The sequence below is a fragment of the Magallana gigas genome, chromosome 7 (genome assembly GCF_963853765.1).
Source record: "Magallana gigas chromosome 7, xbMagGiga1.1, whole genome shotgun sequence".
In the NCBI taxonomy this organism is placed as follows: Eukaryota; Metazoa; Mollusca; class Bivalvia; order Ostreida; family Ostreidae; genus Magallana; species Magallana gigas.
This window is the reverse complement of record NC_088859.1, coordinates 40221208-40239845: the sequence shown is the minus strand read 5'-3', so window position 1 is coordinate 40239845 and position 18638 is coordinate 40221208. Positions and strand designations below refer to the sequence as shown.

The 18638-nt window shown below is 32.2% G+C and overlaps 1 protein-coding gene across 3 annotated transcripts in view; it reads right to left on the bottom strand.

Annotated features, from left to right (window-relative positions):
• LOC105340984 (uncharacterized) overlaps positions 1–18638 on the bottom strand; it is a 56076-nt gene that overhangs the window by 19909 nt on the left and 17529 nt on the right. For all 3 annotated transcript variants that reach the window (XM_066066274.1, XM_066066272.1, XM_066066273.1), the window contains exons 8-18: positions 18248–18322; positions 17420–17471; positions 13610–13915; positions 13149–13448; positions 11484–11771; positions 11000–11311; positions 10577–10891; positions 6319–6525; positions 4897–5127; positions 3959–4315; positions 3088–3420 (exon numbers count right to left, since the gene is read on the bottom strand). In XM_066066274.1, coding sequence (XP_065922346.1) covers positions 3088–3420; positions 3959–4315; positions 4897–5127; positions 6319–6525; positions 10577–10891; positions 11000–11311; positions 11484–11771; positions 13149–13448; positions 13610–13915; positions 17420–17471; positions 18248–18322 — 2776 coding nt within the window. The remainder of the gene's footprint in view (positions 1–3087; positions 3421–3958; positions 4316–4896; positions 5128–6318; positions 6526–10576; positions 10892–10999; positions 11312–11483; positions 11772–13148; positions 13449–13609; positions 13916–17419; positions 17472–18247; positions 18323–18638) is intronic.

Genomic DNA, 18638 nt, shown 5'->3' with positions numbered 1-18638 from the left:
TTTTTGTTCTAGAAAAAAAAAATTAAAAAAAAATAAATAAAAAAATTCCCATGGCGAGAATTGAACCCGTTACCCTTTGTTTGCTAGCATCACCTCACTTCCTCTGCGCCACGGTAATTACATTTTTACGGATGTTTTTATATCCTATATATCAGTGGAATCAATGTATTGAATGTATTTACTTACAAATATTTTGACAAACCATTCAGTTTGTAACAATCAACTATATCTAATTTATAAATCACATGCATGCATGTATTTAGAATGAAATACGAAACTTGATCTTCAGTGAACAAAAATATGTTATACCTAAATTGAAACCGTTAGGCTCACTAGTAGGCTTTCTTAGTTAATAAATTTAAACCGAGTAGATATACGTTCATCTAATTCATAGCTATAAAAATGTAAGACAGAAAATGAAATCATTTCTTTTATTAATGCATTGAAACTATTAGGTTATTTGCTCAATTTCTCGCAATTTCCCGGTTTTCATGATCGCGGCGCCATTCCAGTATGTTTAAATATTTAATTGTAAAGATGATTTTTAAACTATCAATTCTATAACAAACAATATTACCAATTACGGGTGACGTATTTACTGTATGTGGCAATTGTAAATGATGTACACATATACTTGTACGTACAATTGTATGATGTACCAGGCCGAGTATGTGACATATTTTCCCTTATACATATATTTAAATAATTAACCCCTATTAATGATCACCGGTATATTAATTAATTAGCCTCAAGATTTTACCCTTACATACATGTATCGTTAATTTGTAGACGTAACATTTTTGAAACCTAGAGCTAGGAAATAATACTTTGAAAATGAATTACAAATGTAAATTAACTTTTATTCACTAGAATTATCGTATACTCGTACATACTAAGATTCAACGCTTTTAGAAACCCTGACGTGCACCTGGGCACACGACACACCTGTTGTGTATATCTTGTATATTCTGTGTTAGTTCCAGGGGTTTTCTTAAGTTGGACAAACAATAGACTTTAATTAGATATACACAAACCTGCACCTGGGCACACGACACAACTGTTGTGTATATCTTGTATATTCTATGTTAGTTCCAGGTTTTTTTTTAAGTTGGACAAACAATAGACTCTAATTAGATATACACAAACGAACAAAACTATGTCTAGACAAACAAAGCAGTATTATCCTGCCCGATATAACAAAGGCAGTTGAGAGTATTGTATCTAGCAGATCTAGAGTTAGACCTAGAAATATTGAAATTTGAAAAAAAAAATACAAACCTTAAACCGATTATCAAATTAAATCATGCATTTTTGGTTCATTATCTTTATTATGTTTAATAACCAGACGAACTGAGAGAGAGAGAGAGAGAGAGAGAGAGAGAGAGAGAGAGAGAGAGAGAGAGAGAGAGATTCAGCGATTAATTTATAATAGGAAACAAACATACTTTAATTAGTTTCATGCACAGGTTAAGATACAGAGACTGCGCTCATCCCTACAATAATTTTGAAACCCCCAAAAAATTATAAAGAATTTTATCACGGCAATCTGTGTCCATCGGAGCGGTGTTGATGATAGCGATCTGTGTTTAATGGAGCGACAATTAAAACCGCCTGGAACACCACCCCCCTTCCTTGGAAATTAAACAACATTCGGATGATCCCCTCCCATCACTATAAAAGAGCTTTTTCATTTAATATATGTTTTTATTGTTCAGCTTGATCAAACTTGACTTAAAGGGAACTTAAAGATGGTTTAAAGACAACTTAAAGGGAGCGTAAATGCCACTTAAAGATGCTTAAAGGCGGCTTACAGATGGCTTAAAGGTGACTTAAAGAAGTTTGGACATTAAGGACCTATAAGCTCACCTTAAAGGTGACTTAAAGGTGGCTTAAAGATGGTATATCCTTTAAGCCACCTTTACGCCACCTTTAAGCCACCTTTAAGGACTTGCTTTAAGATTGGTTTTCGCCCTGTGTACTTTATCCGAAACTGTCCATTGCTACTAAGCACAATTATCCCCGCGGACAAGGCTTAGTTTTTGGAAATAATCGATAAATTCGATGTAATGTATGCTGAAACATTTTTATTAAAGGAAACTTATTTATAAATACCTTGAAAATAGCCAGATTTTGAAGAGTACGAACAATTTAGATATTTTTTTGCAGTCGTTTGTATTTCTACGCCAGAGTTCAATATATAGTCTCGTTCAACTATAGGCTGTCTCCGTAAATCTCTGACAGGCAGAGAGTCAGTCTATATTTAGAGGTCGCGTCATCAAGCTATCAGGCGGCCTGGTGTTGACAGAGAGTATCTCTTGCTTGTCGGAGATAAAGGAAGACAGACAAACCGATACATAGTTTGATGCAATCCATTTTATTTTTAAAATATTATTTTCTCTTGAAAATTTCGTCGGAAAAGTCCGAGAATTCGTATTATAAAAATGTGCGTATTCAAATACAGACTACTTGCCAAGCAAAATAACATATCGTTGATTTTAAAATAAATAATAATCGATAAAATCATGATCAACTCCCGCCAGTACTTCAGTACTTTGATTTAAGGACACCATTACACAGAGTTGCCTCCCTTAGTTGAATAGCCACTAGGGGCAATTGGCTACTCTCTTTATTTTATACTCAAGCATTGTTAAAACATATGAGCATCCCCTGATACCAAACTCTTTTCTCCCCATTACTTTGATCTCACACTCATACTTTCTCAAATTAAAAAGCGGAATAAATCACCTGTATAGGAATCACCTGTTTTTTTCTTAACGATAAATGAAAATAAAAACAGTCTAATATATATCTTAAATCATAATTTTCTTTGTCCCGATGGAAATGTATTCATAATTTAAACATCCTCGTGACCTCGCTCCGACATTAATTGCCAAGAAAAAAGCAGTTTGCGTTTATTTCTATCACATTTAATTGCTAATATGAGTATATTAGATACATATTATATTTTTTCATTGTAATGTTTTTTGGGCTTTTTTGCAGCAAGGTAATTCACACATATTTTCATTGGGTAGCAAAACTTATAGCGTCACAAAGTGACTATTTGAGTTAAATAACATACTTTGTTACCTTTTTTGCCTGTTATCCATAAATGTAGAACATTATGTCCAACCTTGTCTTTTACTGTACAATCTGCTCCTTCAAGAATCATATATTTTGCGATACGGAAGTCGCCCATTTCGGCAGCATGGAGTAATATATCATCACAACGTCTTATATGTTTACCGAGGTTCAAGACACAGAGGAGAAAGTCTCTTGGCGTATTATTTCTACCAGAGTGCGAGGATGCCAAATAATCGTCAATAGCTTTATCCAAAACAGATTTTCCAGCTTCGTCTGCAGTTGAAAAATCGCCATCATGTTTTAAAAGCAGGTCAAATGCTTCTGTTTTAGACTCAGGATCTGTTTTCAAAGAAAAAATAAGTGAATCACTTTTAAAAAGCAATTTTTTTTATCATATTAGAATTTGACAATATATATCACATGATACTAGATAGTTTGAAATCTTCATTATATATACAATTAAATGATTACCAGCACCTAGTTTAGGATAAGTTACAGTCTATTTTAAATTGAATGTTTATTATTCAACTGCTAACTAAATCAGTTATATATATAACCTTGTTAATCCCTTTAAATTCAGATTGTTGCAATTTAGATTACTGCCAAATATAACGATTTCCATGAACAAATCGATGTACATTGCATAAATTATATCTAGATTTAGAATTTTAATAGTTTTTTTGTACAAAATCCGTTAATATTCCTAAACCTTAGATTTACGATTGTTTCTTTAACAAAGTTGAATAACTGATATCCCTGTTACTTAATTAAATTTGAAACTGATATAAAACTTTTTTCGAATAAAAGTCAACGCTTATCAATCTTTAAAGAGATATATGTAATCTTATACAAAAAATAATTTGTAGTTTTCACATACCAAAACTTGCATATAAAGCATGAAGCGCATTCCATCCATTCTCACCAACACGATTTATATCTGCTCCCTTTTCTATCAAAATCTTTATGATGGAACATTCGTTCAATGCACTGAATAAGATCAGTGGAGTGTTTCCTGTCTTCTCGGTGATGTGAACATTAATTTTGTTAGTGCATGAGAGAATCTTCAACGACACACCAATGACTACACTATATGTCTTTGAAGTTTTGTCAAATTGCTTACGTTTGCCTCTTGATTTTTGCCATTCCAAAATCTTTTTCCAATACATGCAGAACATTTCATGTGAAAGGTGTTCTGATCTGTATTCTTCCAATAAAACTTCAAAGTAAGTCCAATCTAAAATGTATAAAATCAAATGTTTAACGGTAAACGCTACTCCAATTTAAAGATCCTCGACACACCCTGACGTCTACGTTTAATAACAATACGTCACAACATGGCGATTTTAACACATCATGAAACAGCTTAAATTGCCAAACTTAAGTGTTTGTCTCTGTTGCGCAATTGGTGTAGCTTCAGTCTACTAAAGCGCAGATTACAAATTCGAATTCAGCAGAGATTTACATTTGTTTTCATGAATAGTTGTAAATTTTTATAAGCTGATTGTTCTTTAAAATTGATTGTTTTCTGTCATTTTCATGTCAAATACATGCCAGAAATCTTTATGTACTTAAGAATTTAACATAAAGGCTTGTATGCAGAGCTTTCCACAAAGGTGTGGTAGACCCTTTAACCGGTAAAACGTGTCAATCTCATAGAGAAATTTTCATTAAAATTTGTATTTTATAACTGAAAAAGCAAAGAATGTTAAACATGTATAAATTAAACAAAACTTGTAAAATTGGTAATCTAAAAATTGATATAAAAGCTATATTGTATCCTTATGTGTAATTGTGATAAAAACAATGTCATATTACCCTTTTCGATCGCTTGTTGGTATGCGTTTAGCCCATCTTTTCCACTGTGAAGGGGATCTGCACCGGCTTTGAGTAAACTCCTGATATCATTTATGGATGTTTCTTTCGATATTGCAACATTCAGAACACTATTGCTTACATGGTCCTCAACATTTGGATCAGCATTATGAAGAAGTAAAAATTCAAGAAAACTTGTATCATTGGCGTTCTGATTCCACCATCTATGTGAATCTAAAACGGCAAAAATAAGTCAATCGTAAAATGAATTTATTACAGTTTTCAAGAAAGTATCCAACAAAACCGAAATATCCATGTCAGATTGCAAGAATGCTTTGAGCTGCATGGCATATAACAAAAGGAGAGAAACTTAATTCGTGTTTTCAATATCAAATAAAATCAAGCATATCGACTACCATATTTTCTTCGAAGATTTTATTTACAATTATATTTAATGCCAAACAGCTAAGTGATTACCAGACTAAAAACTCAACAAATCGGACATCAAATAAAATAAATTTCTTTAACAATACAGGTTATGTTGTTTTTAAAGAAATTGTTTTAAACAGATCGATGCCATTTGTGTAAAAATATGAACCAAAATATAATACAGTACATGTAACCGCAATGTTTTTTTTTTTTACAATCCTATCCTATCATATCGTCTATCAATCCTATCGTACCGTGCGTGTATAATGTTCTATCGTGCTTTAATCCTATCCTATCGTGCGTGAATCATATCAAATTTATCGTTTAATTTTAACAGTTTTTCCGTTTAATCTTTTGTGTTAATCGTTCTGTGCCTTTTTATAAGCAAGTTAACTCATTTAAAAGTTGCGAGTCGTTCAGTACGCCATATACGAACATTTATCGAACAAGAAATGCAATATCCTATCAAGCATTCAATTATGATACTAATTTCTTTGTTCTTCAAGTTAATCGTGAAGATTGTTTACGCGATTATAGGTTTATCATGAGCATTGTTTATCCTTTCCTATAAAGTGTCAATCCTATCTTATCACCCGTGTTTACTGTTCCATCGTGCATTAATCTTATCCTATCGTGCGTGAATCCTATCCTATCGTTTTATTATCTTGTTAAACAAATAACGTAGCAGGTACCGTTAACGGTGTCTTCTGAACAAGGAAAATCACGTGAAGCTAAAATATCTAGAGGTTACTAAATTGCATAAAATGTAATTTGATAAATATGTATGGAAACACTTTTCGAGCATTATCTTTGTCAAAAAAGACATTCTTTAAATGTTAAATACATGTACCTAAAAATTTAATGCATCGGTTTATGGCTTTGCTAGCCCTTAATTTCTATGATTACTATAATATCTATCATGGCCCCATAAAATAATTATATAAAAATTGGTGATCATAGGATAGTTATAATACTACAGTACAAGTTCCATATTACCTTTTTTTGAAATATACGCCAGCAGTGGTGTATCATCGTGACTTCCAACATGATTAATGTTTGCACCTTTTTTTATTAGAAACTCGATCGTTCTTCGCAACTTTGATGCAGCAGCATAATGTAAGGGTGATTCTGTTCCCATTTCTGCATTGACGGTCGCTCCATTTTCAACAAGAAATGTCACATTTTTCAGAATAAGTGTTTCACCTGAAAAGAAAAAGAATTAATGTGTATTTCTCAGTCAATTAACTGAGAAAAAAACTAAAAACCAGTGGGTATTATTTTTTTATACAAAAAAACCCCCACATGTCTCCCCTTCTCCCCAAGGATTGTAATATGTGGCAAATTTAATAAGTGAAAAAAAAATGATGTCAGCTATATGTTAGATGTCATTATTGTAAGGAATATTTTCATGATAATTGACCCCGAGATCCAAAAATGTCAAGGTCAAAAAGTTGGGTTTTGTACACTTTTTCGCTAGATCATCAAACTATGTTTTAAGTTTAAAGTCTCTCTGTCAAAGAATTTTGAAGTTATGGTCTGGAAAAAAAAGGATTTTTTTTCTTAATTTGACTTGAGTTGGGACTCTGGTCAAGGTAAAAACATTATCAACAGTATGTCTCATGGTATGTTCGTTCTTTGTTTACAGTTTAAAGTCCTTCTGTCGAAGTATATTTTAATCAAGGACGAGAATGTTTTTTCTTATTTGACCTTGAAAAAAATGTTAGGCCTAGGTCAAAAATTTTCGTAGGTTCCATCTAGGTTACTTACTATCTATCTGTGATACATGCTTAAAGTCTGTATGTTTAAGGAATCTCATGTTATGATTCGTACAATATTTTTTAGAAAATGAATTAACTTGAGACACAAGATTGGTCAAGGTAAAACATTTTGCACTTTGCACTCTTACTCAATACCATCTATCTATGTTTTAAGTTTGAACTCTTAATATCAAAAGGTTTTTAAGTTACCACCCAGACAAAATTTTATTATTTTTCGTAATTTGACCTTGAGTAAAACAAGGTCAAGGTCAAATATCAATCAAAAGTACACCTCAGTGTATTATCATTGTTCTTTGTTTAAAGTTTGAAGTCCTTCTGTCAAAGTATATTCAAGAGATGAACAATGAAGTTTTTTTTCTAATTTGACCTTGAAATAAAAAAATTTGGTCAAAGTCAAAAATTTTGGTGGGGTTCATCTAGGTTATGTATTATCTTTCTATGATACAAGTAAGTCTGTATATTATAGGAGTCTTGTGTTATGGTCGGGACAATATTTTTCAGAAAACGTTTGACCCTGAAAAACACAATAGGTCAAGGTCAATTTTTTAAGGCATGAACTCCTTCTCAATACCATCTACCTTTGTTTCAAGTGTGAAGTCTTAATGTCAAAAGGTATTTAAGTTATGACCCAGACAAATTTGATTATTTTTTTTATTTTACCTTGAATAAAACAAGGTCATGGTCAAATATTAATCAATAGTATACCTCAGTGTATTATTATTGTTCTTTCTGAAAAGTTTGAAGTCTTTCTGTCAAAGAACATTTAGGAGGTGAACAATGAAGTTTTTTCTAATTTGACCTTGAAATAAAATTTTTTGGTCAAGGTCAAACATTTTGGTAAGGTATAACTAGACTATATACCATATATCTATGTAACAAGTTAAAAGTTTGTATGTTTAAGGAGTCTTGTGTTATGGTCCGGACTATATTTTTTATAAAACACTATGGCCTTAAAAATAAAATAGGTCAAGGTCAAAAATTTTGGTGGTGTGCACTCCTTCTCAAAACCATCTATCTGTCTTCCAAGTTTGAAGTCTTAATGTCAAAATGTATTTAAGTTACGGCCTGGACAAATTTGGATGAAGAAAAATAAGAAGAAGAAAGTCGACAAAAACAATATGTCTCCCCTTTGAAAGGGGAGACATACTTAGGAAAGAATAAATCATCAAAAGGTTTTATTTTAGATTAAACAAAACTTCTCTGACAATCACGGGCATTTTTTAGTTTATAACATTAGTTTCAAATAGTACTAAATTAACATTTTTAATACAACATAAATAGTATTATATTTGGATGAAAAATATAAAGCAGTAGCAAATTATTAGATATTGCATTTTCATCACATAAAGACATTGTTGTTAAACCATTATTTATAAACCGAAATAACTACGGTTTCTTCTGTTTTTCGTGACCTATACAATGAGCACATGGGGGTGTGACCGGTCGGCAGAGGATCTCCTAGGCCCCTGATACCAATTAATCCAAGGTAATGGAGGTCGGTATTTGCTCAAGGTTTATATTTTGACCATCACGAACAAACCATACGCTTTTCCCCTATTATGACATATTCTCGATTTTGAAAGTTATCTCGATCATGACATGCACAATTGTGAGAAGAAGCACATGGTGGGTGCCAGCGGTCAACGGGGGATGCTTATATTTATACTACGCACCTGATCCCATCTCTAACGTTTTAGAGGTCCATGTTGCTCTGCTTTAAATTTGTTTTTTGATTTATAGATTTTAAGATGGTTGACGGTTTGTTACTGTCATTTTTTTTTCATTTATAGCTAAGCACGTTTATGTATTCTTTATATATAGCTTTATTGACATTGCAATTAATATTTTAAAGAAAGACATTGTTGTTTAAGCAAGTTTTCTATGGCATAGCTGGGCATAAACGAGTATGATAATTAGAGTGAGATTACTTTTGAAAGTTTAAAAACGTCAAATTGTTGCATATATCGAATTTTGTTTTGTTGTTTGAACATCTGATTTAATCAAATATAACACATTCTGAAAAAAATAATCATTAATAAGGAATTAACAATTTTCAAGACACCAGTACATTTTCAAAACAAATGAAATTAGCTAATAGTGTAAATGAACGGCATTTTTAGGTGATTGATGAAATGGAACAGCTAAAGAAATCATTTTTTTTAATTTATATTAGATAATTTTTACATATCTACAATTAAATGTATGAATTAAAAAGCGGTTTTAAAAATTGTTTAAGTAAGAATAACATAATTTGCCCTAGTTTAGCAACTAATCAAAAATACGTTACAAATGAAATAAAAAGGTTAGGAAATGTTTTCCCTGCAGACATAAAATTTGCTCACATTTACTAAACAGTAAGAAATAAAAAAAAAAATGTGTTTAATTTCAATTATTTTAGATAATCTTTTGATGTAAAAATTTAAAAAACTAGACTTTACCGACGCTCAAAGATAATTACACCAACGTTATATAATCTTCAATTTGTTCAGAAATGTTCAGTAAAATCGCAGCATTAACTTTTGTCCATAACATAAATAAGGGTTGGGATATAGCATGCTTTATTGAGAGAACATTTTTTGGTTCCAAGATGCACAGTACAAACGGTGCAGAAACAAATGTTAAAAAAAAAAACAAAAAACAAAAACCCAGAACGGTTTACAGATTTATAGGAGGGGATCACAATTTAATTCAAGGGGTTTAACAACAACAAAATAAGTGAATCGTTGGGAATATACCGGAGAGTAGTCGGGCGTATTTTGAATAAAAGCTTTCAAAAGGGAAATGTTGAAAACAATCTCCGAAGTGAAAGGTTTGGAGTGACGGATGTAAGGAGTGATCAGAAACTTTATCGTATTCTTCAAACGAATCGTGAGCAATATCTACAAGATATAACTTTATCAAGCGAATGTTACCCAGGGAAAGCTGCAGGCGGGCGACGTTCAAAAAATGCTTACATTAGGAAAGTAAATCGACAACACCTGCGACTTACCATGAAGGCCATAAAGTCATGTAACGACATGTCATCGTGCCAAATCATTAGGGTTACTCATCTTTCTGATAGACATCGCACAGCACGCGCGTCTGCATTTTAGAACACATCAATGGACTTGATGGATGGGACAATATAAAGCCAAGAGTAAGGAGGTTCCTCAGCACTCAAATTTCGCAGAAAAAGACCACATAAACAATAACCTTCCCCAAGGGTTGTTTTTATCGAATTATGGGATCTTTATGAGATACTGTTAGTAGTGTGAATTGAGAACGCTCGAGGTGTTAATGTAACAGTTACGAGGTAAGAATATTGTGATTTTTATATCGTAGGGTACCTGTACCTTTTTGATATTTTCATAAAACCCTTCAATATTTTGATTGAGTTGTCCGTTTGAAAATGCTTTGTTATTTTTCCTTTTTCATATTTAATCATTGTCATGGTCAACATATCTAGAATTAAGAACACTGTATTACAAACACTTTACCTCGATGGTTAGTTTTAAGGCAACAACAAAGTGCCGACTCTCCATCCGTGTTCGATTTGTTTATATCTGCTCCTGCCTCTAAAAGCGTCTTCATAATAGGAATATTCATAGCAGCGGAAGCAAAACAGAGAGGAGGATTAGTTCCAATGTTTGGATCGGCTTTGCATTTTAAGAACTTCAACATCAGACGCATTGTTTCATCGGAATATCTGGAACGTAACAAAACTGATAGGGGCGATAACCCTGCGCTTGTAACAGCATTTACGTCAGCTCCTGCATCAAGTAACTGGTTCACTCTCTCCTCTCTATGTATCCCTAATACAACAATTAAAAAATCATCAGTTATATTCAATGATGATGATAATGTGAGTGTGTGTGTGTGTGTGTGTGTGTGAGAGAGGGAGAGAGAGAGACAGAGATTACCTTTTTCTATTGCAATATGTAGGGCCGTGGTATCAGATGCCCCCCGATGATTAATATCTACACCGTGTTTCAATATACACCTTAACATATCATCAGAACCTTTTTCTAGTGCAATCATCAGTGGAGAATGAAAATTCTTAATACAGTTTGAAGGATCTGAGCCGTTTTCAAAAAACAAACAGCAACTATCTATTCTATGATTTTTCATTAAATAGATGTTCAAAGGTGACAGTCCTTCGTTGTTCGTCAAGTTAATGTTGCAACCATTTCTTAAAAGAATATGAAATACTAGAGGTTTGAAGTTCTCGTAGCCTGAAATCAAGAGAGATAATTAAAAACTTAAGTCTTAAATTTCCGATTGTGTGATATTCGGTTGTTTCTATTTAATTAGACTACTCGTCAGATTTTTAAAATATAAAATAAAACTATAATTTTTATCTTAAATTCAAAATAAGAAAATATTTTCATAGTATAAGCTGTTTACATGCATAGTGAAGTGCACTGTTGCCTTTCGAATCGACAAGAGAACAATCTACTCCAATATCAACAAAACTTTCAACCAAGTCGTCTTCTCCGAATTGTGCGGCCAACATTAAGTATGATATTCCGTCGTTATCTGTTATGTTTGGCTCCAGATTTCGAGAGATGAGGTTTGGTATGACTTTGAAGAATTGTTGTCTTAAAGCCACATGTATTGGGGTCTCACCATGTACTGATTTAATATTAACAGATGCACCGTGTGCTGTTAGAATATTCAAAATACTTTCAGCATCTGAAATGAAAAATGAAAATGTCGGAATGTCCGTGTAGCTAGAATTTCCAGTTAATATGCAGTATCAAATATTTCAATAATATAAAAATATATTTAGGTTCAATTAACAGAAAATACAATGTCATCAGCAATATAACATTTTGTGATATAATAGTAAGGTAAGAATGTTCAGTTGCATTTGCTTCCAAAATATCGGTACAACAAATTAACTAAATGATTAGTAATGATGTACAAGTTGCATTCATATTGTCCAGAAGACTGGTATTTCGTATAATCATAACATATTTCTTTCTAAAGTTTCAACCCGCCCGCTTTTTCCTCGGTCCATGGTGGCCACTCTATTGTCCCGAACAATGCCACTTTATCCTTTATCAATTTATCATACTAATAATCATTGCCTTATGTTTTTTAAAAAGAAGATGAATATTATCAACTGGTAATGCTACCAAACACAGCCAAAATATTAATAGACCTATATTCAACTATGAGAGGATTGGTCCCTCTTTGTATTTTAAAAAAATAAACGTTGTACCATTTTAATCTTCTTCCATATGATGTTTTAACCAATTATCATTTTCTTCACAATAGTTTTTATAGAAAAAGAATTTTTTGCTTCTGGATATAATGATTTCTAGAGAAAAAATATTTTTTAATCACCACATCCTTATTTTGAGTTCTTAATTACCTCGATGATTGGTGGGACGAATCAACTTAAGTTAGTTAAATTAAAACTGGTGGTGTTAGAGAGTGTACAAATTATGACAAGGTGACAAGATACCCAACAATGAGACGAATAACCTATGCAATATTAATGTTTTACTTAATAAAACAATGAATTCAAAAGCTTTATTCTAAATTTCTACGAAAAATTAGAACCCACCTTTTCATAATGGCCTAATTAAGCCCGTATTTTCTTGTAAAAATACGAACAAATGAAATATAATCATATCACTAAGCTTTTTTTTTTAAATAAAACATTTAACATATCAAAAGCCTATACTCTCTTTGAATCAGGACTTACTATATACATTTCTTTAATTAGACCGACGAACAAACTTCTGAACTAGAAAAGTGAATTAGTGCTTTCTGTTATCAGCTAAATCACATTATATAAACTTAAATTAGCAAATTGCTTACAGGAAATTACCAAAATTATACAGGAAAATTACCCACATTCGGGCAAATAAAGTATATTATCATATTTGACACATATGACTAGCAAAAACACATTAAGTTACTCTATAATTATTGACAACAGCTTTACATTTATATCACACAACTGTGTATGATGATGTGTAATCACTTACAAAATTACGTAATCTTCTATTTATTTATAAAAGGCTAAGAAATAAACTTCTCAACGTAAATAAAACTTACAGTTGTATCTTGCAATTTGTTTCTGCATTAATTGAACATGGAGGGCAGTTAAGCCCTGTATTCCTTTGTGGTTTATATTGGCTTTACTTTTCAGTAGAAATGTGACAATGTCAAAGTCCTGCATTCTTACAGCTTCTATCAAAGCGGAGTCAACATTTTCCACATCTAGATTTACGTCTGCTCCATTTCCAACTAAAAGTTGAACACTTTTCAGAATTGTGTATTTTGATAGAATCGATCGATTTGCTGAGTTGTGCAATATCTTTATACTTCTACCCAGGAGTGACTGACGCAAATCACCTAAAAAAAATCAGCCAAATAACGTGACAAAGTTTGCCATCGACTAATTCACATCTAATTTGTTATTGTGATTAATTTTAATTTGAAATACATGAACAATTATTAAACCTGTTTACAAAATAGTTTTTAAAAACATTAGGAAGAAAATTACGAATGCATACGTGTAATTGATGCCATGTGGTTAACGTTTGCCTTTCCTTTTATCAGCAGTTGAATCATTTCAAGATTTTGAAGTATTAGTGCTAAAGATAATGGTGTTTCATCCCAAGAATCCATTATATTAGGATCAGCTCCATTCATTAACATGAATTTTACAAGCTCGGTACTATTAAGTTTTACTGCAATACAAATTGGATGCATTCCCCATGATAGTATTTGATTGGGTGATACTTTTTCGAATGTCATGAGCTGCTCGATTGCACTACAACATTCTTTCATGGCATCGGCAATGTGTGGATATACTGGACCTAAAATTAAAAACACTTGATATCAAAATTTCGAGTATGTAAAATTCTATAATTTAAGATAAATAGGAAAATGTTTCCTATTTACATACGCTCAATAAATAATATACCTTTGAAATTATGGCATGATTGTGTGTCTAAGATCCTGTTTGGCATACTGACAAAATGTGTTTAAAAGGTCCCCAAAACAACTAGTAACTAGATGTCATTAGACAGCAATACCCGCATCAAGTGTTTGCCCTCTAAATAAAACTATCTGGTAACAGTTTTGGTCAAGAAAAAGGCCACATGCTATTTCTGGTAGTTGTTTTTTTTTTTAAATAATGATTTTCAAGAAGGATGAGATACCATCACATAATACACATGACCGGCCCTTTATGTACAATCTGCAGTTAAACCGTTTGCATGTGAATTTTTAATTTATCAATTATCTTCAAATTTCATTACATATAAAGCTTGGTTTACATAATCATTACAAACAAAATTAAATTGAGTAACAATAGGCACAATGAAATCATCTTAATGACATTATAATACCACCTATCTTGACAATGTAGTATAATACATGTAGATCACGTTTAAATAAAAAAACAGTTTCCCTTTGGATATTCTTATGTTTATAAGCAAGTCCCTAAATTATAACAGCATGATTTTATAGTCAAATCACGTGTTGAGCATCGCAGTTCTCAACAAGATCCTAAACAATTGTGTACATATGAGAATATAAACCTTTAGATACAATGTTCTATCGTTAAAATGACAGATGTCCTACGGACCAGGTTTAACGGTAGAGTTCGTCCCATATACTAGCTTCGTAGCAAATAAAAAAACTAGAGGTACTGTGAGCAAGCTCAAAATTGATACCCCCCCCCCCCCCGCTAAGAAAAAATCATAACTCATGTTCTTTTTCTATTATAGAAAATATTGGACAAATCTATTTCACCGTCCATTTTCTATAAATAACAACTGCTCTATTTTTTAAAACTGTTAATGCTATTATGAGTACACAAACCAATTTCTATTCTTTAAATTCAATTTTAGGTCAAGTTAACTGTTAATGCATGAGGACATTTGCATCCTTATGTAAACAAACATGACTCAAATCAAACACAATTCCACATGTCAAGCAGCAATTTATTATACACATTTTGAATAATTGGTTTTCTGAGCGCGATTTTTTTTAAACAATGACCCTGAACTTCCTAAATTGACCTTGGGTCAAGGTCATGACACACCCTCAGGTTATGAGCAATCTTGATGTCAATTAAGGACTTTCAATATTTGTAGATTAGAAAGATACGGACTGGACATGAATTTTCTGCCAGTGACCTTGGCCTTGCCCAAACGACCTTGGGTCGAAGTCATGACACACCCTTAAGTCATAAGCAATCTTTGTGTAAACTGATAACTTCCAGTGTTTCTCCATAAGAAAGATATGGACCGGACACGAATTTTGCTTTTTTTCTGTCAGTGACCTTGACCTTGCCCACATGACCTTGGGTCAAGGTCATGACACACCCTTAGGTCATGAGCAATCTTTGTGTGAACTGATAACTTCCAGTGTTTCTCCATAAGAAAGATATGGACCAGATACGTATTTTGCACTTTTTCTGCCAGTGACCTTGAGTTGCCCATATGACCTTGAGTCAAAGTCATGACACACCCTTAGGTCATAAGAAATCTTTCTGTGAACTGAGAACTTCCAGTGTTTCTCCATAAGAAAGATATAGACTGGACAACAAATTTACACTTTTTCTGTCAGTAACCTTGACCTTGCCAAAATGACCTTGGTTCAAGGTCATGCCACACTCTTAGGTCATAAGCAATCTTTGTGTGAAGTAAGAATTTCAAATGTTTCTCCATAAGAAAGATATGGACCGGACACGAATTGAACAGACAGACGGACAGACGGACGAACAGACGGACGGACGGACAAGGTGGTTCCTATATACCCCCACCCCCAACTTCGTTTCGTTTGGGGGGGGGGGGGTAATTATATCGCGCTGTATCTCGCCTAAAATTTCATATGATTGGTCTCAAATACCTACAATGTTACTCTTTTAAAATCCCATGTTACCACATAAATTGTTTTTGCAACGACATCGCTGCCACTACATCACGTTTGAAAATTCGCTGTTATGGTCGCCATGTTTACGATAAAATCCGAGACATTTCGAGTGGGACAAAATGGAGGCAAATCCAATGGCGTATTTTAACAAAATGCCTTGGTACGACTCATTAAATGGATATTTTGTGGACTAAACTATATATGCATGTTTAAAAAGGTTTGTAATGTATAAAAATGTGTTTTTCCTCTGCAGATTATTTTTTACAGACTTAAATCGACGCGAAGCTGATCCGCTTCGCGGCTGCTACATTGCAAGTATATGGGACGAATATTTACTGTGACCTGAGCGTAGCTCGGTCACGGTAAGATTATTCTTTCTAATAAACCTACATCAAACTCTGAACCCCTTGTGAGGCTCAAATATCGTCTAGGGGCCAAAGTCAAAACAATTTCAAAGAATAAGCATTTTGTCGAAATGCTTGCATATAAGTAAAACCATACTTACTATTTTAACATTTCAGTTTTTTGTGAATTAAAATGTTTTCCTTTGTAAACATTTTTGAAGATAAAGATCTCTGTATATTCTTATGTAAAAATTTGTCTCTCCTCCAAGTTTGGTTGAAATAGGCCAGTAATTTTGGATGAGATATTGAAAATGTGAAACGTTTACAGACGGGCAGACAGACGACAAACAAAATGTGATCAAAAAATATCACTTGAACTTTCAGCTCAGGCCAGCTAAAATGTCATTTTCAGCACAAAATGACCCGTAAGACAAAAATGAAATTTCTGAAACCTTATTGTGCATATATTGGACTCCAAAAATCATATTCCAAGAAATGATTTGTTTACTGTTGAAAATGTAAGAGGAGTTCGGGAAACCATGTTTTTATGTGAAGAACGTCATGATTTACATCAAGATTATCATAGAGGTTGGCCGAGGTATACGAAATGATATGGTTTATGAAGGGAATTTTAATGAATTAAAAAGAACTTTATAAAAGTCAGATGAATGAGAATATTCATTCACAAAAATGTGGTTTTACTTGGTCGCGTTGATTAAAGAATTTTGAATTTTCTAATAAATGTGCGAGAACATTTTTAGTGGATGTCAATAATTCAAAATAAAATGGTTTTTTTTCATATCGTGCCTACTTCATATTAATATGTTTTAAGTTAATGGTCTTTTTAGTGTGATGATGCTTTTTTCTGTGAAGGTATTGCTCTTTCATAATAAACGGTGCTCATATCATGTAAATTGCATCTCTTTTATCCGCTAAAACATCATGACAATATTATAAATTTGTAAGAAAAAAATAAATCAACTTGTGATAATTTATCGTGTCATGTATATGTTCATGATGGAAGAAATTTTTTATAACTCTACAAGGAGGATAGGGCCATTGATAGAAATATATAGATACATGTATTTTACTCACCTTTTGAACGGTTTGTCAGTAAACGAATGTAATCCGTTCTGTTTTTAAAAACCTAAAAATAATGATATATGCTTTTTCAGTATTTTTCATACATTTTAGGGCATTATCAAAAGTATCTCTATTACATGTAAACAAAAATGTCAAACAAAAATAAAAAGGACTTGCAAAACTTGTATTTTATATAAAACAAAAAATGACACATATCTATTATAAAATTATATACAAATTCTATTCATAGTAAATAATGTATTGCAAACAGGTCAATGTTTATTCTAAAAAAAATATATCATATCAATAAAAGCGGCGTGGTAAGGTTGAAGAAACGTCCACGTTTTTACAAAAGCCTGCATTGGATTATACTTTTACCCATGCATTCTAATTAAATGACTTGCACTAATATGGTCACCCATTGTCTGGCGTTCCTATCTTAGATAAGAAAGATACATCTTTTAAGTATAATAATCTTTTCTTAATAATTCCTGAGAATTGTTGTAAGAGTGAGAGTTAATATAGGTAATATTTTATAAATAAGGTCAAAAATGCATTTCTAATGTCGATATCTTAAAAACACCTGCAATGTATTTTTTATGATAACATATCTGAATTTCAATTACAAGAAATACGTGTAAATATGCCAAGTTGAAGATAACTAGGAAGTTATGAGTTTTGTACTTAAAAGATTCCAGTGATCTACAGAATATAATTTCAACATCAACAATTTTTCCAGAAAGTAAGTTATTTTGGCATCTACTTCTTTTTGCTTTTTACAATCTAATTTACAATGGTTTAAAAATGTGATATTTAAAGTAGTTTGTTCGAATCCCTTACCGTTTCGTTGATTTCTAACGCTTTGATCATCAACTTTTCATTTCTGAATTCCAATGTGTTCCCGTAATCAAGAAGCTTAAAAATAAATGAAATATGGCAGCAAATTTAAAGTCGCAAATAATCTTTTTACAGTCGTTCAAGTCTCTCATCATATGACAAACTTTTCTCTTTTGCTGCCTACAATATATAAACTTTAAAACAAATTTAAATACTCTTCTGTACCTGTTGAGTCCCTCTTGACAGGATGTTCATATTTAATCATTTTAATGAAAAAGGACGTTTTGTTTTTTGTAATTTCTTTCCTTAAAGAGAAAATGAAAAATACAGACACCTACTTGAATTTTGGTATAAATTTATATCGTTTTATGTGATAGATAGCATTGTTCTATGT